Genomic DNA, 23024 nt, shown 5'->3' with positions numbered 1-23024 from the left:
TTGTTTGTTTTGTCTAAGACAATTTTCCATAATCCAGAATTACTTGGATATCAAGAACATTATCAAGTTGGGGATGTTTGAGGGGATTAAGCAGAACCATCGCAAACTAAAATGGAATCATATCCAGAACTAATCATATCAAAACTTTTATCTATCTTAGCATGATTTTTAAGTGTATAGTTAATATTAGGACATCAGAAAATGTCCCAAGATTCTCTGGTGTGATATCATGCATGCTGGACATTCCAGTGCCCACTGTTTTTTTTTTTCTGGAGCCCCTGAGCCAATGTATCTTTTGCCCAGAGAGGTACCTCTTCCATGCTGAGGCTCCTTGGAGAATTCCTATAGGAGTGTCAGAAAAAAACTTATTTTAAATACTTGGTTATTAGGAAGTATTTTTGATAATCTAGTCCAAATACCTCACCAGCTAATGTTTTGAAATATCACTTCCCTCCTCCTTTTGCATGAGTCAAGGGAGCAGAGATGTGAAAAAATTTGTTCTTCTATCATAAAGAATAATATTTTTATTGTCAAAATTGTTATTAATATTGTAGAAGATTATCCAGCATTGGTATTTTTCATGGCTAGAACTAGTCTGAAAAAAATCTTGCATTGCTTACTAAATACATACTGGACAATTCCAGACATTGAAGGCCAGATGAAAAATCTTTTGTTAGATGTATTCAATACAGTAAGCTGTGCTTGCTGCTGGTCAGGAGTAAGTGTGAAAAACTCATATTCACTAGAAAGAAATTTGCTGATTTAATATCAGGTAGTGTTTTGTTCCTATTTCACAGGCCTTCAATTTTCCCTGGAACAAGTTTTAAGATGAAATGGAACTTGAAGAATAATTATTTACATGAGGAGGAAAAAAATTTAAACATTCACAAAACAAAGCACAAGGTGTGTGCAGTGTAAGAAGTAAAAACTACATAGACAGATGTAAAGCAACATTACTGCTGTGAGCTATAAATGGAATTAATCAGAAACTAGGTGTACTAATCCCAAGTGTGGGCTGTGGAACCACTTTCTGGATTTTTATCATTAATTAAATTATGCTTCCAGAAGCCTTCATTTGTCCTTGAGCACTTTCAGAATTTTGCAAGCAACTATTCCCCTCACCTGCTAATTTGAATAACAGCATGATACTGAAAGCCCCACTTCCAGTGAGGAAATAAATGGCAGGCAAGCTCATGCTTTACTGAATGTGTCCTTGGTGTCTTTCTGCAAAGCTATTATCACAGCCACATCATGTGCTTTAAGATGACTGCTGGAAGCTTTCTTCTTTATATTAGAAATTTATGTAGAATTGTGGAAAATGTCTTAATTCCTCATTCCAAAGAAAATGCAAAATGTGAGTGGAGTATTCTAAAATATTTGTATTTCTAATCTCTCTTTCTCAACTTTACTGAGATTGTGTCTATGCTGTATATATAAATATGTGTACACCTGTCTTCACAAAACTAAACGTGGATATTTTGGTGGGAAGGGGCAGGTTGTGTTTTTAAACTGAAAATGCATTTTTTGCCTGCCAATGGAGCCTTTGGATATGTTTAGGAAAGGCTGAAAGACAGATGGTGCTGAGACAGAGACCTCCTTAACTTTGAATTACTTACTTTAATGAAAATTCCACTTTGGTTACCCTAATTCTAAAACAAAAAACTTTAGTTTTGGACTTATTTCACTTAGAAAATATGTATATGTTTCTATAACTCTCTACTCATTGCAGAGTTTTGCAGCTGGTCATACTTCCAAAATTCTTCATATCTTTCAACAAAAAATTTAAATGCCAAAATCTTATGTTTAAGTTTCATATGTCCTTGACATGACAGTTTATCAGTGCATTCAGTGTGAATGTTGCTGGAGGTAGGATTGTAGAAACTGCAGTGCACGTGGAGCATGCAAAAAGGAGTGTTGCAGGCTAAGATGCATACAAGAACAGAGCATAGAGAGGGAAAGTGAAGAAGCATGATGGAACTTTTTGAAAGATAGAGGGATGCAAGATAGCCCAAGGAGAAGAGCTTGATCAGATAAGGATTTCCCTCTTTGGAGGAAGGGTTCAATACAACAGTCCACTTCCAGTTTATGAAATAAATAAAATAAAAAAAAAAAAAAGGAAAAAAAAGGTAGTTCCACTCTGAAAAATCTAAAGTCTTCAGAAAGCTTCACCCTTTGATCTCCTGTACTGCTGAGTACTCTGCAGCTTGCCTGAGAGCTCACTGCTTCTGCCCTGACCTTACTTACACAGACAGCTGAGCCTGAGCAAGCAATTAATAAAATCAGCAATTAATAAAATAATAGCAATTTAATATTTTGAAAACCATCTTACTCTGTCACACATGACCTGGTGTGGATTAAAATTTTGGAGACTTGTACTACATATTGCCTAACAGTGTTTTGACTGTGTGATGTCTGCAGATGTTGTTGGAAGCTGAAGGAACAATACTGATTGATTCAATGTTGATTCAATGGGCCTCATCTTCAGAATAGGATACATTATCTCCTTTTGTTTATTTTTATGCAATTTGAATCTAAACCTGGGTCTAGAAAAACTCTTGTCTTCTATGCAAGCCAAAAGGACCTTTGTAATTCAGACCACAGGATATTTGTACAGATAAGTTCTTAGTATGATTTTTATTATATAAAAATAAACATATTCAAAATACAGTAATTTTCCATTTTTTTTCTGATTTTATGCATTGTACAAAAAGTCAGGCATTAAGTAATGAAAGAAAATGTAGTTTTGAAGCCGATCTCCTACACATTATGACAAGTCATAGAAGACATATGTAATATTTTTAGTATAATTTATTTTGGAATTATTTGTGAGCCAGAGAGATAAAAAAGTTGCTCCAAAGTAAAGCTACTTCAGTGCCAGCGTTACTAATCTCTAAAGGAAATGGTAAGTGTCTGTTCTTTAGAATGTAGATTTTTTTTTTCTCTGCTAGTTAGATCAAGCAAAGAATTGATTCTTCTTAGGAAAGACAAAATATACATCGTTGGTATTTACAGAGGAACTATTTTGATGCAGTCTTTCTTGTTTTGCTGCTACTGTCAGCAGTGCTGTGATGTTGACAACTTATTCTGTACTTTGCTCCTCTTGTGCACATGCAAAATTCTCCAAAGTGTGAGTTTGTGTCTGCACAAATTTTTTGTTTATATTAACAAAAGAGGTGGGAAGCAACAGGCATTCCTGTTTTTATCTGGTTTTATCCAGAGTTTTCATGAGCATGCTTTCAGAGAATGTGATATTTACTACATTCCCATCATTGGTCTGGGTTTTCTTTAGTTCTAAGAGCAGAGCAGTGCTGAGGTCGGAATTAACATATTTCCAATTGATTAAGTGATTTTAAAGTTGTCTTTTCAGGGGGGAATAAAAAAGTTGACTTCTTGTCAAAACAGGATTTTTATTTTTTGCTGCCTAACCAGTAGTCATCTTTATTGCCCTGAATTCTTGTGTTAGGACTATATAGCACCACTGAACATAGCAACCTGCTAGATTATTCCTTACATGGAATAAATAGGATTTTAGCAATATGAGTAATATTTACTCAGTTTAGGATGGCTAAGTGGAAACTTGTATTCAGTGGGTGTTTGAAATATCAAGCAATATGCTTTTATTATTTTCATATTTTCCTGAAAAATAATAAATATTTTTGGACTTCACAGTATTAGGTTAGGAAAAAAATATGCTGGGAATCATAACCCTGGATCTTCTGCTGGGACATATGGGCACTTCCTCCTGAGGTGCTTAAATGTAAAGAAAACAGTCTGTTATGGAAAAATGTGTTAATGGATAAACTATACACCCAAGGATGACTGTATGTGCTCTGTATTGACTCAGTCTTGTACTGCTACCAAGAATGTGTAGTACTACATCCATTAATGGTCATTTTATGGCCTCCCTGACTGAACTATTTTTATCTTACTTTCCCTCTCATTTTACACATATTGTATTAAAGAATCCTTTGTATCAACCTCTTTCTTGGCAACCAGTAGCTTTAGGGATTGTAATCCTTTTTTACCTGAGCATTTTTTGAGAAGGGAGAAGGTGTCAGAGCATCTCTAAAAGAAAAATCATCAAAATGTTCATGGTAAATTCCATCTATATTGATGTATCACCATACCCATAAGAAACACCAAGGAGAGGAATATATTGCCTTGAAGTGTGAATAGTATGCTTCTGGCTTTTAATATAGTTTGGATACTGGTCCTGGAGAAATATCAAATTTTAAAAGATTTTTTTTCATCCCTTACTTTAGTAAGTTATAGCAGTAAAGGAAACTTAATGTCTGAGATTCTTTATATGTACAGAAACAGAATATTGATGCTACTTATTGGAATTAGATGATAGTGAACATAGCATAGTTATTTCTTAATGAGAAAAGAAACATATTTTTCTGTTAAAAGTAACATGCAGATTACATTACTGTTCATTTTAGTAAATCAATAAGCCTCTGACTTGCTTTGTTGAAATGCTTTTTTTTGACAGTTAAACACTGTCAAAGGTCAACTGGAAAAAAATAGTTCTCAACTAGATCTTTTTTGTGTTAAATTCAAGATAATTCCATGGTCCTATATATCTGTCCTACAGAAAAATAAAATGAAGTTTGAGCATTGAAACATACTTGACATTACAATGGACAGGAAAGAACATAAATATTTTTCAGTGAGAAAAGTAGAACTTTGAGAAGAAGGTATTATTTCATTATAAAATATGCATTTATCTAAATCTATGTAAGATAAATTCTTCTGCACACTTTCCATGTTTTTTTGCACTTGGGAGAATTTTAATGTAAATGTTATTGCTTTTACTAGAGCAATACTAGAATACGAAATGTTACACAATTTTCCATCACAATATCATTTGCAGATACTTCTTGTACATCCCATTATAGAAAAATATACTACAGTTGCTTTTAAAAACATATATTTCATGGATTAAACACAGTAACAATTAAGTATATTTCAAATTTAGCAGTGAGTCTCTGGAAATTTGGATGGCTTGGTCTCTTTGGTTGCTATTTCAAAAGCCTAGCATATTTTCCTATTCTCATTGTTAGACTGTGTGTTGACAGTCACAATGAAAAATGGCAGTTGTCCATGAAAAGATGGAAATTGTCCATACTGTGCTGAAAAAAATTATCACGCAGCACTTGCAAGTATATTGTCAGGTGCAAAATGCAGCAAAACTTTACACATTACACCAGGCCTCTATACTAGTTCTGTTTCAAAACACCAGTCAGTCAATAATTGTGATGTAAAACTATTGTACAAACATTTTCAGAGCTTGTGTTTTATCTGTCTGGAAGCTGTACTGAAGTAAATGTGAAAAATGAGGGGTTTGTTATGTCTTAAAAACTTGCATTAGTGGCAATTCAGGTTTTTATGGACTGCAGTGGGTCATGGTAAATCTAGAAAGTCAAAAGCAGTAGCACTGTACCCCTTTGAACAAACTATGCTAGTAAGTAAGAATTACCTGATTAAAAACCTTGAGCTCAGAAATTGTATTTATTCTTGGGAATGCTTGTGTGAGGTAGGGAAATGCACAGAAAAGATTCTTAAATTTCTCCAGTTTACATTCATATGAGATCCAGAAAGTTTTTGTAACAGCCCATAAAAAGTATGATAAAGTTAAGGAAGGTTGTTTAATTCCTATTCACTGGCATTGATATGTTTCCATTTTTTTTTTCCTACTTGTGAAAGTATAGTCACCTTTGTAACAGTCAGGATCACTTTGTCACTCTGTTATTGCAGTCATTACATGACATATTTGTGAAGAGGGCTGGTGATAAGCTTCTGCTCTGAACATGAACCTTCTGACTTACACAACAGAGATGTTCAAAGTAGTAGAGCTGGCATTTTTCACTATCAATGGATTTTGAGGTAAAAATTGTGGAAATATTCCCTCAACATGATGTTGAGGAGCCTTTTTACTGTGTCATGTACTTTTTGTTTCTAAAAAATCAGGCAAAGTTCTACATTTGAGGAAGAAGGAAAATGTCTGTAATCAGAAAAAAAGATGATACTCTGTTCTAAGAGAGATGCAGAAAAAGGGCAATCAATTGTGAGAGTTGTAATGGAAACTCTATACAGAAGCAGGTTTTTTGCAAATATAAATTTCATCCAAGAAGAAGAAAAGCTGTAGACCACATGAAAGAGATGAAATCATAATCCAGATGCAGAACCAGAACAATTATTTTAAGGGTTTAATACTGCATAAGCAGTGAATCACTAGCCCAATAAATGAATATTCTGATATTCAGTGTTATGACACTGCTTCCTAATATTTCAGAAGTATATAAAAAAAAAATCTTAACAAATAAAGTGACCAAAAGAAAGAAAATCATCTCAATAATGAAAACATGTATTTATTTTACCTGGAAAATGCATTAATATGCTTTGATAGGGAGTTCACAAAACTATGGAGATTATATCCTTTTTAAACAATTATATGTGCAGTTCTTAATGACACATGGTAGTGCATTCTTTTCAGTTTCTTCAGAATGAAACAACTTTTTCACCTGAAATAGAAGCCATTGGACAGTAGCTAACCTGTTTTCTTTACACAGTCTTAAAAATTTCTTAGCAAATTAGCTTCAAAGGCATCAAACTCAAAAATGTGTGAAAGTTTTTTGGAGGGATGTGATAAAAGGAGCTGGTAAATTAATTATCTCTCCTTGATCTTTTCCACATATTTTTTTTTTCCTAATCAAACTCTGTAATTGAGTAAGTAATCAGGTCCCTGGCAAGAAATTTCCTCTAGCTGATTTTACATGGCTCACAAATTCATCAGAAAATCACACACGTATTATTTCTCTTCACAGTATTTCTTAGGGACAGCAAAGTAAAAAGAAGTAATTTAGAATATCACATGAGTACACAGCAGAGTTGTTTTCCCAGAGCTTAAAAATTAATGTGCTGTCCTCAGATCTTAGAGTAAACAGTATTAGCTGTAGCACTGTCAAACAAACAAGCAAACAAATAAATGGTACTTTCAAAAAGAGTTTGACTGCTATTACACTTACAGCTTTATGCTGCAGTGAGCCATTTCTTTCCCTCTCAGTATCAGGAGAAGCTCTGAGATTGGAGATCACACATAGTGCAAAATTCGTTGATCAGGCTTTCAGAGAACTGATAGCTTTTTCACATATTGAAAAATCCTAAATAATCATTAGGTTGGCATTCGTGTTCAGAAAAAGATCTGCATCTTTTCTTTTCGGGAGACCCTATTACAAGGGATGTTTTCCCTTTTTACCTTCTCTACTGGAAATGGAAAGAAAAAGAAGAGTTTGTATACATTACCAAAAAAAAAAAAAAAAAAAAAAAAAAAAAAGTGCAATGTGAGTAGTTTGACCAAACAAGCACCAGAAATGAAGGTCAAAAGCACCTGTAGAAAGTCTGCAGAATCTGTGTGTGGAAGCACATTGTTTTTACACGTTTTTACTCCATCATTGGCACAAATGTGCAATGTTTCAATGAAGAGTAGCTTTTCACTGGATCAGTGAGTTTCCAAGCCCTGAACTCTTGCATCTCTTGGGTCTTTTCAGAGAACATGTGCACTTACCATTTTTCTGACCTTGACCTTTTCAATGTCTTAAGAAAACATCCTTTCATATGAGATCAGGCTTTCCTATGAAAGCAGGTAATGCAGGCTATGACACTGGTACCTGGGACTGCTTTTGACAGTTTTGAGGTGTAATGCATCTGTGACTGTGTAGCTGAATGCTGAGGCATTTACACACAAAGCAGAGGTTCAGTGGTCTAAGTGAGAGGTGCAGGGCCTGTGCCCAAGAGTAGTTCCATGAACTGAAAAGCTTTTATGTTCCCATTCCTGCTTGTGCCCATTTATAGGAATGGTGAGATTTTTAGAAGTGCTTTATGCTGCCACATTACTATGATTTATTAACATGATCAGAAGCAAAACATTATTCTTACAATGGAGACAATGTGTGGTCAGGGCTAATATGTAACAGTGTTATCATCAAGGCTCTTGGATTCAAACTGTCAAATTTATGGTCCTCCTAAATGGATCTAGGAATCTAAGTTATCACCATGATTACAGATTTATTCATTTTAAAGTGAGATTTAGCGACAGTAATTGTGAAAAGGCACTGAAAACTGAAGACCAAATATGATTTTTTTTCTTTTTTCTTAGTAATTTATTTCTATTCAAGTCTGTGAAACTCTGAAAAGCCTCTAAAACCCATATACTATGTAAATCCTACTTTCTGGGGAAAAAAGAATATCTTCTATGCCCATCACAGCACTTGCTCAAGTAAAAGATGTCTGAAATGAAAGCTTACTGCTGTGAAGGGAGTTCAGATGAAAACTTTACTAGAGTATAATTAGTTTTCTTCCATATGGAAGATGCATAGTATGGACACACTGAAAGAATAATTTGGGATTCTATTTTTCTCTAAAAATATATACTGTTCTTTGAAAACACAATGACAGTTTTGTATATAAAAATTTATTTTGTTGTTTTAGAATCACTTTTTTCTTTTGTTTTTCCTTTTTCTTTTTCATTCCCTGGAGTCCTTTTGTATAGAGAGAAAATAGAAGCTAATGTTGACCGCTTGTGGCTGCTTTAGTGTGCCTGATGTTGTTTCAGATGTGATTGCTTATGCACCTGCATACTTCTGCCATTACAGCCTTCCTAATGGCTGCAGCAAAGGAGCAGACTTCAGAGAAGCCACTTGCAAGAGCAGATGTTTGTGTGCTATACTGTTATATTGTGAAGTTAATACTGTTTCAGTTGTGTTTTTCCTGGATGATTGCAATCCAATTATTTTTCTTCTATCTCAGAGAACTCATTCAGCAGATGGGGGAAATTGCGGTTTTCTATTTTCTTCCTCTGTTTGACAAGGGTGTGGAATAACTTCTCGTCAATTTGTGGACACTGCCATGGATAGTACGGTTATCTCCTGGGCTAATGATTCCCTCTGAAAATTCCATCAAAATGTGTGACATTGCCCAGAGCAGTGTCTTTCATTAAAATATATATTATAGCTCAGACCAAGGGAAGCAAGTCAGCAGCAAATCTGATGATGTTTTTACTGCATAGACACAGTGAACATTTCAGTAGTATCAGCTAGACTCTGCTTTTGCAGTGTGCACCATCAAGAAAAATTTTAATGCAGTTTTTACTACTAGTAAGTTACTGTAACATTTCTTTTAAATTAAATGTTTTGTCTACATAAACATCAAGGGAAGTCAGTATGATTGCAGTTCTTATTAGAGGGAAGATTAAAATACTTTTTACTCAGTGTTTTAGTGTTCTACCATTAATTCTTTATATATCTCTCTACATTTTGATGTTTTAGTGAGGCAATAAACTGTTCTGTGCAACAAAAGCAAAGTAACAATACATTCCTCTGTGTTTTGCCAAAGCTCACACGTTTGGGCATAATTTTGTCATTCCCCTGGGTTGGGCACTCAATGGTAGATTCTACTGCAGTAGTATTGTGCTGGGTCCCTCCTGTCAAGTTAAACAGATTGACAGTGACAACTGAATTAAGAAGGAGAGATTCTGCTGCTTTCCTTGAAAGAATGTGGTGCTCTCTGAACACAGTACTTATTCAAGACATAATTGTAGTGTCACTACCATAATTCAGGTTTAGCTTTTGGAAACCTGTGCAAATTATTTTTTCTTTTTTGTTAGTTTTCAACAATAATTTTGTATTATCAGCAGTTATTTCAAAATATTTTAAGTGTATATGTACATAACTACTTCTAATCTGATTAAATTTATTAGGTTAGTGCAACCTAATGATCTTGATTTTTTCAAATCAGCCTTGGATTTGGATTTAGTTCATATAAGGCAATATCTTCATAATGTTTTTTTTTTTTCCAGAACAAGACATATTCATATTCAAGAATTTATTGGTAGTCCAATTAAAAATACTGTAAAAATCATAAGCAATCCACTTAAAATGCCACCCACACAACATTCCAAGAATGTAGATTTTTCAACTGAAGCAAGCAGGAAGAAGCAGTCACACAGTTAAATCACTAATAGACAACTCTTCTACTTTACAATTGCCCCTCTTATCCAGGCTTTTTTCTCTTCCGGTCATGGATGATTTCCTGGTTTCAACTTGTTTTCCTGAGGCAAGTGCAGGGGAGCGTGATCACTGTGAGTTGTTAACATTTCACATTCCCAGTAGAATTAGGATGTTGGCTTTCTTCTCAATTTTTAGATTGGTTTTATAGTACCAATTGTTTTTTTTTTTTTTTCCCATTGGGCCTCTTTCCTAGTGTCCAGTAGTTTCTGCCTATTTGTGGTCAGTTACTTGACAAGTAGATATGTTCAAATATTTGGATGTGTGAAGTGGCTAAGCATCAGCTAAAACAATGCAGATGTATGGAGCTGATTGGCAGTGAATAAGGCCAGTATCTCAGCAGCAGCCACCTGATATTTGTGATTGCGTTTAGGCTTTAGCCACTTCATCATCTTTCAGTTACAAACAGTAACAACACTATACTAAGTGGGCAATTAGCCTCCAATCTGTGAATTCATTTTATAGCAGTTAATATGCTAGTGCATCAAAAAAAGGATTTAAAGATTCATAGTATCAAAATTAATATAACAATATAAGGAAAACTCATTAACTGAAATACTTGCAAGTATCTGCAAATCATGCCTTTGATTAATGTAGCTTTTCTGCAGCTTCTGCAGGAATTCTAAAAGAAAATGAGCTTTTAAATGGACTGATGGAAGAAAAATGTTGAAGTCTTAGCAAAACAGGGACACCTTGGTAACTGTTCTGCCAAATCAGTCATACACTGCTGATATAGCCTAGTTAAAGATTGAGGAACCATCATAAATCTTCCTGGATGCAACTTGCTATTAAATATGTCAAAAAGCATAGGCCACTGAGTTGAAAAGGAGGAAGTTCAAGACATGCTCATTCACTATTGTTTTCAGCTTCATATTTCCCTAAAAAAAAATCAGAGAAATAAAGACAGGAATAGTGACCAAAGAGGATAAAAATTGAATGCTTCTGGCAGCTTCTGGTTGTTGACAGATTCAGAATATTAAACAGATATATTCTTGTTGGAAGCATAACCAAACTAGCAGTAATGTTTGCAGCAGCCAGCCCATCACTTAGAATAGAGTCCACATTTCCACAGGGAATTCAGAAGCCTGCGCTGAGTGCAGTTTGGAGAATTGGAGACGTTGCTGTCAGAGATCAGCAGAGCGAGGAATTCCCTGGGACTGGGACCCTGGAGACTGCCCCAAGAGGGTTATGACTGGTCCACACCTTTCTAGGGATCTGAATTGAGATAACTTCCCCAGGACACATGAATTAGATCTGAACAAAACATGGATTGGCTTGCATTTTCATTGCTTAGTGACATTCTCTTCTGTGCCAAATTCATCTGAAAGAGAAATAGCTATAGCAGTCCCAAGCAGAGAGAAAGGCCACTATTGTCAGCTTGATTTTGCTCCCTCAATGTCTTTTAGAAACTATTATAGGCAGCTCTGAAGAAATACATTCTCCTAAGCCATGCATTTGTAAACTAAGAGGTGAATCACATCTATTCTAATTGGAAATGCTTTTGTGGAGTAAATCTCTTGTTGTGGAGATGATTTCATAGTACAGAGAGAAAAGAAAGCAGTGCACCATGCTCAAGGACATAAATCTCTTGTTAAGCTAGTAGAGATTGTCTTAAGTAGGGATTCCCAGGGGCTCTCTCAGCACAACACATATTGCAAATAAGCATTGAGAGAAGTCTTGATATTTTTCTACTTGGACCAATTTGTACTAAGAAGGAAGAATTAAAGAAGACAAACAGTTCTTTAATCTTTACTTTGCAGGAAAACTAAAGTATAAACAACTGACAAAGAAAATTCCATTTTGCTATGCAAAATCCTCCTCTGTGAGTTTAAAATTCAGCATTAGCAGTTAAAAGCCATAAATCAAAGTATTATATTTCAAACAATATAAGACATATCTGGAAGTAAGAAAGTAGGAACTTCTTTTAGCTTCTACTTCTTTCCAGCTGTTGCCTTACAACTGCAGTTTAAATGGCCCAGCTGTAAATGGATGGCTTTCTGTGATTATTAATATGCAGATAGTTTTCCTCTGATGATATTCTTGCCTGTATTTTATTGGATAACATGTTTAGCAGGAATTGCATATAAATTGTTGACCATTAAATCAGCTGAGTATCTTTTGAGTTTTTAAACTTCTCTTACTTTTAGATGTACAAACCCACTGACTCAAAATACATCTGTATTTTCTTCACTGATGACATGTACAAAGAGTGATTTCTTCGCAATAAAAAAAATAGCTAATATTACTAATTTTCCAAATGGTCTGTGCATTTCATGCCAACACAATGAATTTGTGAATGTACCTTTCTGCAGTATTGTATTGGAATGGCACTTCTCTGATGATATATGGTGTTTTGGAGAATCTTACTTTTTATATTCTACAGCAGTTCCTTATTCTGTGTATTTCTTACCTAGCAATTTTTAAATTGATTTATACATTCATAATACCAGTTATAGATGCAGTGATTTTTGCTGTGATCTCTATTTGTTATACTTATATATGCTTTTACATATACACCTGTGGAGGCAAAAGGAGAGAAATATGATGGAAAGCTTTCTGGTCTTTTTTCAGCTTGGATTAGATTTGAGCTCTTTATAACATCCTAAACTTGTCAAATTTGTAATGTTGCTGTTAGCATTTGCAAACACTAGCATCGAGGGCTCATTTTATCCCAAAAAAGATCCTACAATTCTAATTGGTTTTGAAAGAAATAAAATATCAGTAAACCTATGCTAGAATATCAGAATACCCACTACTCTTTTTTTATTAATAAATCACTTCAAATAACATTTTGCCTTTGTAGGAAGTTTGGATTCTTGATGTTTTACATAGCATGAATTCCTTTGTTAATGGAGTACAGTGTTACTCTAAGGATAGGAAGCGACTAATTTTGCCAATGACTACTAAAATGAAATGTGTAAGACTTCTGCTGCCCTATAAAGGCATGAAGGCCCTTTTGCTCCTTCTTTCTTTCTTTGATTAAGGGAAAGAAAAAAAAAGGGGTCCACAGCAGTGACCCAGTTTTTTTTGGTTGTTTAGTCCTTCATGTAACTCAGATAAGTGCATTGACTGAATTTGTGTTGAAATTTATATTAGTTAAAAACCTTCAGTTTATCAAATTTCCCCTTTCCAAGCCCCCTACCCTACAAGATATAAATTATGTGCAACAGCATAATTTCATTAATTTCATAGAAAAGATGAAAAATCTCATCAAGCAGCATATACTTACTCCTTTTACAAATAACAAGGAAGATAGTTTTAAAGGCAAGACAAAGACCTAGAAAGAAAAGGTACACCTAGTGTGTGAGAAAATATCATCACCTCTGTATCTTGTGTTTTAAGTAAAAAAAAAAAAAAAGTTTTCTATCATACAGATTTTATTTTCTCTCTATCCAGCCCTTTATGGGTTTTAAACTGAGAAGGAAAACAAGAAAGTAACATTGTGCATCCTACGGATTCAAAATATCTGTCATTCTCTTTCTGCTTTCCTCAGATTCTGTATCAAAATTTAGTAATGACACTGCAGATATTGAAAAATATTCAGAGCAGTAGGATAAGGATAAAACTGAATATCTTCTTAAAATAAGAAAGCTTCCTTTCTGATTTCACATCACAGTATAACTGCACAATACCTGAGGCTGTTCATTTCTGCATTATGACTTTGTTCTTATTGTGCTCCTCAATAAACACATTATGTTCACAAAGTTGTTTCAAAGGGAAAAAAAAAACAAATCCACAAAACTTCTCAGTTTATATAAAAGTCATCCTTTCTGATCAAAGAACACATGTTCATTTTTATTCTAAACACATAAATCTTTAAAGCCAGGTTAGGAACAGTGAGGCAGTGGGAAGCAGTTTCATGTTATCTTTTAACACACCAATCTACTTACTGGGTTTTCCTTCCTCCCCCCAACACTCCCCAGTAAATTGAAACTTTTAAAGGAAGAGTATAATATATTTAATGGGCAAGGTGTTATGAACAACAAAAATGCGAAATTTCTATGTCAAACTTCATCACTTAACTATAAATAATTAAAATACAAGCAGGTTAGATAACTTTCTATCTAAAAATAAACAAACAAAATCCAAATAAAATGCCTATGTTTTGTTGTTGGATAGAGTAATTCTGGACAAACCTCTACCACTGGCACAGTGCCGTTTCCTTTCACAGTAAATGATGTTGTTCTTGAGGCCACAGAGGAATATGTAGGTGAGACTGAATTGCTATCATTGCAGTGGACAATCCTCAGTGGGAATGCATCCAGTTAAATGGTTAGGGCAGGATTTCAAGCAATGAATGCTGTAAAATAACTACTAGGAAGAATAAATCCAAAACAAAATAAAACAAAAAATCATAGTTACTAGAATTTTCTAGACTTAGGGAAGTTTTCTAATGTGGATGAATAACCTAAGAAATCCTAGTTTAAGAAATTAACTATGCTGGGTGGAAAATTGCCCTGCACAAAATGGCTGGGTTTCCAGAAAGAGCATATGAGAAATTATGGCAAGAAATGGGAAGGGTGAGAACAAAACAGAAGGCTGCTGACAGTAATATCACAGTTTTTATATCTTATGTGCAATAACCTTTAATGTAATTCAATTAATCTTATATTATTTTATGTGTTTTTATTCTAGTTGCATTCCAATTCCGACAAAGGTGATGGATCAGTCAAATACATTCTTACTGGAGAAGGGGCGGGGACTATATTTATTATTGATGACACAACTGGAGACATCCATTCAACCAAAAGCCTAGATCGAGAGCAGAAGACTCACTATGTGCTTCACGCCCAAGCTATTGACCGACGGACAAACAAGCCGCTCGAGCCCGAGTCCGAGTTCATTATCAAGGTGCAGGATATCAACGACAACGCGCCCAAATTCACAGATGGGCCGTACATCGTTACTGTGCCAGAGATGTCTGAAATGGGTAAGGAAGGCAAACCGTGCCACTCAAGAGTCTTTTAAGGAGTGCAAATGCCACACACTGTTTGTCAAAGTTATCGTCACATCATTGAGTATATGTTAAATACACTGGAGTTAAGAAGAGATGAGAAGTGGTGAAATACAACCCGTATGGTACCTGTGACATTCATAGTAAGAAAACAGTATGCACACACATATGCTGGTTGTAAGAGAAGAGTCGCTCTTAATCTTGAATACTTTGACATACATTTTTTGGCAAATTGTAGTTTCCATTCTAGGAACAAGATGTATTCATATATCCTCATTCAACTGCACACTTTATGGCATTCTCTTATGTCTACATGAGCAGTCTATACAATTCACAGAATTAAAGACAAAGGAACAGTAGTTTCCCAGATTATTTTAGACATATTTATCAAGTTTCTTATATAGTGAACTGCTGTTCCAAAAGGTATCAATCTTTGGTTTTCCCTATTACATAGTTCAGGTATTCTTATTCTTTGAGATAGCATTATGCTCTCAGTTTTATTTATTTAATACTTCTCTGGTGTTGAAATTAGTTTTTAGCTTTCTTCTAATAGAGGAATTGCCAACAGAATTTTTTACAAGGACTAAAGTACAGTATTTCTGTGACTAATATCATAAATCTAGGACAATGCAAACAATACATGTTTGTGTGAAGTACTGTAGTGAGTGCATAGAGCTTCCAGTAAGGATATTGTGACTGCACAAAACCTCTTCAGCTGTCTTTGATAATTCACTGTAGCACAAAATTTTACTGAAAGAGTAGCATTTCATTTCAGTATCCTCTAAGCTTTTATCTCAGTTATCTCCCATTACACCGCAGGCTGTCTTAATGAGTAATTCATTTCCTTTACCATTTCCAAAAAAAATGCATAACTCCATCTTTCTCTTTCTTGGTTTTCTTTGTCTTTAATGGAAACCACTTTAATTGATTATTTCCTTCATCTTTAGAGGCATTTTATTTTCTGCATAAGGAGGAAAGATAGTGGAAAGAGATCAATATTATCTTCAAAATCAAAAGTAGCTAATACAATAATTTTTATTTGTATTATATTAAAGACAGTTTTTTGCTTTCTTTCATCTTCTCAATATTGAGCATTCTTACATAAATATTAGTCATAATTCTGCAGTAATTAGGATCTGGTATTACTATTCAACTGCATCACACATGTTACTGTTTTCCAAATAATGATTTGAATAATCTGGGATGGTACTTTGTGTTGTAAAACAGAGTGGATGATGGTAAACCAATGAAGTTTTACTGGAAAAATAGAGAATTGATGCTTATGTTTTATAAATCAAACACTTTACTGGTTGTACTTGAGGCAAATCATTACAATAACTATTCCACAAAGCTTTTGTGTTGTGTGAATAAACCTGAGTTTTCATATCCTATCATACAGGCATTCTGTTGTAGGTATACATTATATTTTCATTGCAAATTTATTATCTCTATTCTCTTTTTTCTTCTATTGATTTCTTTGTATTTGTTGCATTCTGAAAGCATTTTTATTGTCTGCACTTTCAGGAAGACTAATTCTGTTACTACTTCCACAGGATACATTCTTTGTGTCAAATGATGGAGATAACTCCGTCCCTTTTATTAGTTCTAAAATTAGCACAGTTTTTTTGACATTTAGCAGTGAAGTCTATACATAACTGAGCTTGTTGATGTTATTCTGTGGATTTCTAAGGAGGTTGCACTCTGAATATTCCTTCTGATTTTTGCATTATCATTTAAAAATCTTTTAAAGTTCCTGTTGCTCTGCAACAGTTCTTATTCTAAGTGGATTTTTGATCTCCTTTATTTTGCTTAGTTTCAGCAGCAGGTTCTTGTTTGTCTCCTCAAGATAATAGCTGATATTTTCCCCACAACTGGAACTTAATCTAGTTGTAAAAGCTGTAGGATCTTTAAGGCTTTTCTTTTTTCAAGTTGCTGACAAGCAAGTACAGGAAAATTTTATTAATTTTTTTTCGGCAAATATTAGATCACAGTTTTCACTGTGACACAAAATAAACATACTGTTTATGCTTTAGGTACTATTCTGGGAGAGATGAAAGAAAATGCCTATTCCTTGCCTTCAATGAAACTTGAAGGCAGGCATATTCCTAAACTTTGGCTCAAGAACCAAGATTTATATCTGAAATTATTTATTCTGTGTTATGAAAAACTCAGTTACATTGAAATCTCTGTGGTCTTTTTAAGGTTTATGAAAGTCATATTTATGCAAATTAAAAGAAAATAAGAAAATTTTTCAATCAGTAAAAGACTACCATATGTGTTAGCTGCAAAATGACAAACACTCCATGTTGAATCTTTAGTGCTGAGGTCGTTTAGAGGTGAGACTAGATCACCTCAATGTTCCCTTCCAACCATAATCATTCTGTGATTCTCTGATAAGAAGAGTATTCCAAATAAATTCTACTTACGAAATTAACAGGCACAGTAGACATTTCTGAACTTCTTTTGAGAGTATTCCAATGTGAGGTAGTAATAATTTCAGATAACCTGGAAGACAATGTTGTTCATAACGATGATTTTTATTAGAAGTGCCTATTTAACTTCATGTGTTGGGAAACTAAATCACATTTTGTTGACTTGTTAGTGTTTTCAGGCAGTACTAAGAATTACTTTAGTTAGGAAGATTATCCTTGTGTTTATTAGACTTAACTATTTTATAATTTCTTTTAAGTTTTTTGTTCAATATTGTTCCATTTGAGATTTAATAGTACAGACAATTATGGAAAGTCATGCATAAAAATTTGCATTCTCAACAGACATATTTTATGGAACTGCCTCATTAAACATTAAAAATTTGTCATCAGAGAGACAGATTGCAATATTCACTTTCAGATTTTCTTTGAGATATAACTTCACAAAAATTTTCTTGCAAACTGTGAAAAAAAAAAAAAAGAAAAAAAACAAGTGGAGATATTTTTAAATAAAAATAAAATTTAGTTCCCCAGTTGAATAATTTTTTTATTTTTACCAGAAAAAATGACAAAGCTTACAAAGTGGTGTTCAGAGCATACAGACATGTCTTACAGCTCTTTATAAAGCATTAACAAAGAAAAGAGAATGCCCAAAATGTAATCTCTGAAATGTAGTGGCAAAGCACATGAAATGGTAGTTATACTCTGAATAAGCAGATACTCCAGTTGGGGAAAAAAAAGTAGTTTTTATTGCCTTGCTGGAGTGACAAAATTCTTTCATAGCAAAACTGAGGTTTTTTTTTTTTACTTCTTAAAATTTAAAACAAGTGAGCAGTACTGTGTAATTGTCCATCTAAATCCTTCATTACACATAGCTCAACAACGAACAATGATGCTGCGTCTAAATGATACCAATGTATCCAGAATTGTCATTTGCCTGTCTTGCAGACGAGCCTGAATAATGCTAGCTTTGCAAGGAGTAGTTGGAAGATAAAAGTACCTTCTTTGCCTTTTTTCTTTGCAAGACATTCTAACCTGCAGCTTTCACAAGCTGCCTTTCCTTGGTGTTCAGCAAATCAGGCAAGAGTCGGGCAAAAGGCTGGTTTGGGGATATCTTATGAAATGCTGAGTGTTTGTGTGGGATGGTGAAGAAGTTAAGCTGCTGAAATGCTGCATTCCACAGAATGAGAGTTTGAGAGTTAGGGTGGGAGTTGAGTCAAAGTCTGTGATTCTAAGGGTTCTTTTAGGTAGAAAGAGAACACTTTGCTGCTGTTCAATACTAAATTGCCATTATCAGGTGCTTCTTGGGAGAGAGAAGCAGTTGCATTAGAAAATCACTGTGGAAAATTTTAGGATACAATGGCATTCCATTCAGGCTAAAATGACCTGTCAGCTGCTTATGAGAGATGCTGCCTTTCACTGGTTCTGTTTTTTTTTTTTTGGTTTTTTTTTTTTTTTCTCTCACATCAATGAGTTCTATAAGTATACTAAGATTATTTTAAAATAAGGAGAAAGAAGAAAGTCTTCGAAGGAGAGAATTATGAAATCACAATATTTCTATTTTTTTCTTCTGAAATAGCCAATATATATTTATCAAGTTCAAGACATACCTTGATTTCCTAGAATTCTGGGGGAAATTGCTAATGGAAACTCCCATTGTTGGTAACTATTGGAAATAGTTGGTAACTATTTTCCTGGGAAAAGGAAAAACTATAGACAAAAAGGTGCAGAGGTTGTCCAGCATTCTGGATAGTAAACTCTGGTAGGTGACTGACTATACCAATTGAATGGATATGAGTTTTTTTTACGCAACTAAAAAATAGAATAAAATCATTGTACACCTATAACTTATTAATCTGCAGTGATTCCACAAGGTTGAACCATACAAGCTCCGCTCAAGCTAGAAATTATTTACAATCTGGGCTACAGAAATATCTCATTACAGTATTTCAATGTGACAGACTAGTAGTGGGAAATGTCTGTTCCTGGAAGTGGCCTCTTATTCTATGTTTAGATAGCAAATAAATAGGGCTGAACTGATTGCTAGAACATTTTAAGAAAAAATCCACAAACTTTGATTCACATTTCTTTACCTTTCCACATGAGCACAAATACAGTAGCTTAGTTACTTTCATCATTAACATCTAAATAATTCTGGATATACAACTAGCTCCAGCTTGATTTTATTACAATATTCAACTTCAAAGTTGTCCAGGTATTCTTATACTTGCTTTGTTAATACATTAATCTCTGAGATCTATACACTTTGGGCTTTTCAGAGACTAGATGACACTGTATTTAAGTATGCAGACACCTTTGCATACAGTTTTCCTAAGTCTCCAGTAGAGATACAAACATCAGCTTTTGGTGTCCAAGTTAGCATGGTACAAATGAATGAAGAGTTTCTCAAAGAGAGTAGAAACCAAATCTTTAAATGTTTGCATGGTTAGTTTGCTGGAGCTGAAGTGAGACTCCATGAATTTACATCCTTCTAATTCAAGTGTACATTGAGGGTGTGCACATTAACAAATGCTTCTGTGCAATAGAAATTGATCTAAGAGCCTGAATAACTGGAACTGAGAAACAGATGTCCATGGCATATGTATTTAGGAAATCTTATTTTAGATTAGCTCTTGCCTGGTCTCTGAGACTACGTGCCTATTAGCAGTCAGAATAAATCAGATGCGCTGCTAAAGCACAGCTCGTGGTTTAGTTGCATCTGAAGAAATCTGGTTAGCATGCTCTGAAACGGTTCTGTAAGGCAAATCAAAGTGCAACAAGTGAAGGAGATCAAGGGTTTCAATTTAAAAACATACTTCTCTCCACTAAATGTGAAATTGAATGCCCCAGAGTGGATAGCTCAGTGGTTAATTTAGATGAGAATCTGCGTTCAGATGCAGAGTTACATGAGAGCAGCCGGTTCTGTTATTATTATGGTATTTTAATGCTGGACCAAGGAGCCTGTGGAAAACTGTGTCTGCATAAAGACTAACACATAGAATGAAGTCTGAGCCTTTATTAACTTACAATCTTACACTTACTGATTCCTTATAGGAAGTGCTTGGCAGTGATAGTAAAGATTCATCACTACATGCCTTGAAAAAGACACTAAAGTGAAAAAATCACTTATCTCCTTTCTATCTGTACAGTACTTAAGCATTTTATTTTCTCAAAAGGGTTGCTCATTACTTATTCCACCTAGTAATATGCTAGAAACTGTGATTTTATTCTTCTAGTGATTTTTATTACTAGCATAAAAAAATAATTGTCTTTTGAACTCATCTTTCTCATTTGCATCCCCAACAAGATTCTAGTAATTATTTCATTTTCAGATCTTTGATTCCTTCCAAGAGCTGGATTTTTTTATTCATTTGGCAACTTTTATTCATTTGGGGGCATTAATACAAGTTATTTTAAATACTTCAACATTAATTTGTATTGTGGATGAAGAGAATTCTGAAGTCCATAAATCTGTGTTACTAAGAAGTCAATATCCAAGCTTGGGATCTATGTATGTGAACATATATAAATATGCATGTCATGTAGTTACTATTTATGCTTACATCTCTGTAATTTCTGTTTAAGTTTGTATGTATGTAATCAATTACCAAATACATATATAAAGAGAATATTTTTTTCAAATTAGTTTAACTATTTTTCCTTAAAAAATATATGATGATAACAAAGAAAATGTTACTAATCTCTCAGTTTTAGAAGTTTTAGACTGTGAAGACTTTAGAGGTTTTTTTAAAATGTATTTGAAAATATTTGTCAGAAAATTTTATTTATTGCAAGTTAATGTTTATTTTCCTGCATATACAGGTACATCTGTTCTACAGGTGACAGCCACAGATGCAGATGACCCCACATATGGAAACAGTGCCAGAGTAGTGTACAGTATTCTTCAGGGACAGCCATATTTCTCTGTTGACCCTAAAACAGGTGGGTTTTTTGTATTTCTGTTGATATGATTTAGGTAATATGTTGCAGTTAATTAAGTCTGGTAGGTGAAATGCAAATGTACACAATGCAGATATGTGGACTTCATTTTCTTATTGTTTTTGTATGCTCTTTCTTGCTTTGGCACTATGAAATTTATAAGTTGCTATGTTTTGCTGAGCACTAAAATGAGCCTGCTGTGTACAGAATTAATTCAGCATCATGCCATGATGTGAACCATTCAGCCAAACTGAAATAGCACTCTTTCATCTTTTCAAGCCTCTGTTTAGGAAGGGACTCAAGTATGCCTAACACATTATGATTTTCAATGCTTTGTTTTGCCTGAAAGATAGGCTTGAGAGGATTATTGGATGTGTGCTTCAATACATATACCAAAATAAATTGTTATAATTTGTGTTTTTATAAAACTGCAGGATTGCTGTTTAACTGAAAATTCTTTCTATGATTTGAGAAGTAGAATGAACTGAAATATTTATGCTTAAATTCAATGCATCACCCTTTTTTTTTCCTTTTCCACAAAGTGTAAGTTATGTATAATGTATCCAAATTGTTTTATTTAAAGAGAGGAGAAATCTCTTTTGAGGATGGGAGTTGTTACTAGTTTGTTATTTTTTTACGAGCATTATTATGATGATGATATTAACAATGATGATATATACAATTTCAGTATGCATTTGAAGTCCTCAATAATTTTTAAATATGGTTTAAGAAAATATATTTTATTATATATTTTCAAACTGTTTTTTCCATGTCTATATCAAAGCATTAATATTGAGGGGCAAAAATAAAACACACTGAACAGTGTATTTTCCCCTAGTTAACTGCAGGGAATAATAATGGCTTTTTTAATGTCCTGCAGTGAAATAAGTATAGTGTAAATAGTTTTCATTTTATTTTTTTTGCATTTAAGTCTCTTTGCTTGTGTACATTGCTCTCTGTGGTACTTGGAGGTGTACCCTGTTTTCATTACAAAAGAAGTGTATCTGTTCCCTCTCAGAGAGCTTTGAGGTTAGTGCTGCTTTGATTAAGAGACCAGACTGTGACCCTCAGAGGAAGGTCTGTCTCAGTCTAAAATGTTCTATGAATTTGTGATCTCATGTTAGAAAGGCCTAGAATGGAAAATCAGTGGTACAGTCCTCCCACTCCCCTTGCCCTTATGATACTTAGAAATGTAACCCTAGTTCATATTTCTAAACCTGTTTAAGCACTCTGAGGCAATGAGCTGAATTTTTTATTTTTATAGTGGTAGAACTTGTAGTCTGGAGCTGCTATTCACTCAGTGAAGAGTCATAATGGATATTCTCTGTACTAAGTCTCTATCACACAAAAAAACCAGTATTGTTGTAATGAAACAACAGATGGTAGTTATTTTCACTCCTCAAGTCTTAGACTTTGACAGGGATTTAATAATGTTTTATGAACTTAAACTCTTTTTGATATATGTCTAGATTATGAAAATTATTCTTATACCATAGTCTATGAAAATGTGAAAATGAGGTAAAGAGTGCAACAGTGAAAAAACAGGAAAAATCTTTTTGCTTTTATGAGTTGCCTTTTTATAACTGTAGAATAGCAGTTAATTTATTTTGGCATGATAAAATGGGAAGAAGAAGAATA

General features: G+C 34.0%; 1 protein-coding gene across 5 annotated transcripts in view; it reads left to right on the top strand.

The window, feature by feature from the left end:
* The window catches only part of CDH18 (cadherin 18), a 479267-nt gene that overhangs the window by 337323 nt on the left and 118920 nt on the right, over positions 1-23024 (top strand). For all 5 annotated transcript variants that reach the window (XM_056485314.1, XM_056485312.1, XM_056485313.1 and 2 more), the window contains 2 exons: positions 14700-14994; positions 21270-21389. In XM_056485314.1, the coding sequence (XP_056341289.1) occupies positions 14700-14994; positions 21270-21389 (415 nt within the window). The remainder of the gene's footprint in view (positions 1-14699; positions 14995-21269; positions 21390-23024) is intronic.

This window comes from Oenanthe melanoleuca, chromosome 2 (genome assembly GCF_029582105.1).
Source record: "Oenanthe melanoleuca isolate GR-GAL-2019-014 chromosome 2, OMel1.0, whole genome shotgun sequence".
In the NCBI taxonomy this organism is placed as follows: domain Eukaryota; kingdom Metazoa; phylum Chordata; class Aves; order Passeriformes; family Muscicapidae; genus Oenanthe; species Oenanthe melanoleuca.
This window is presented reverse-complemented; position numbering and strand designations above follow the sequence as displayed.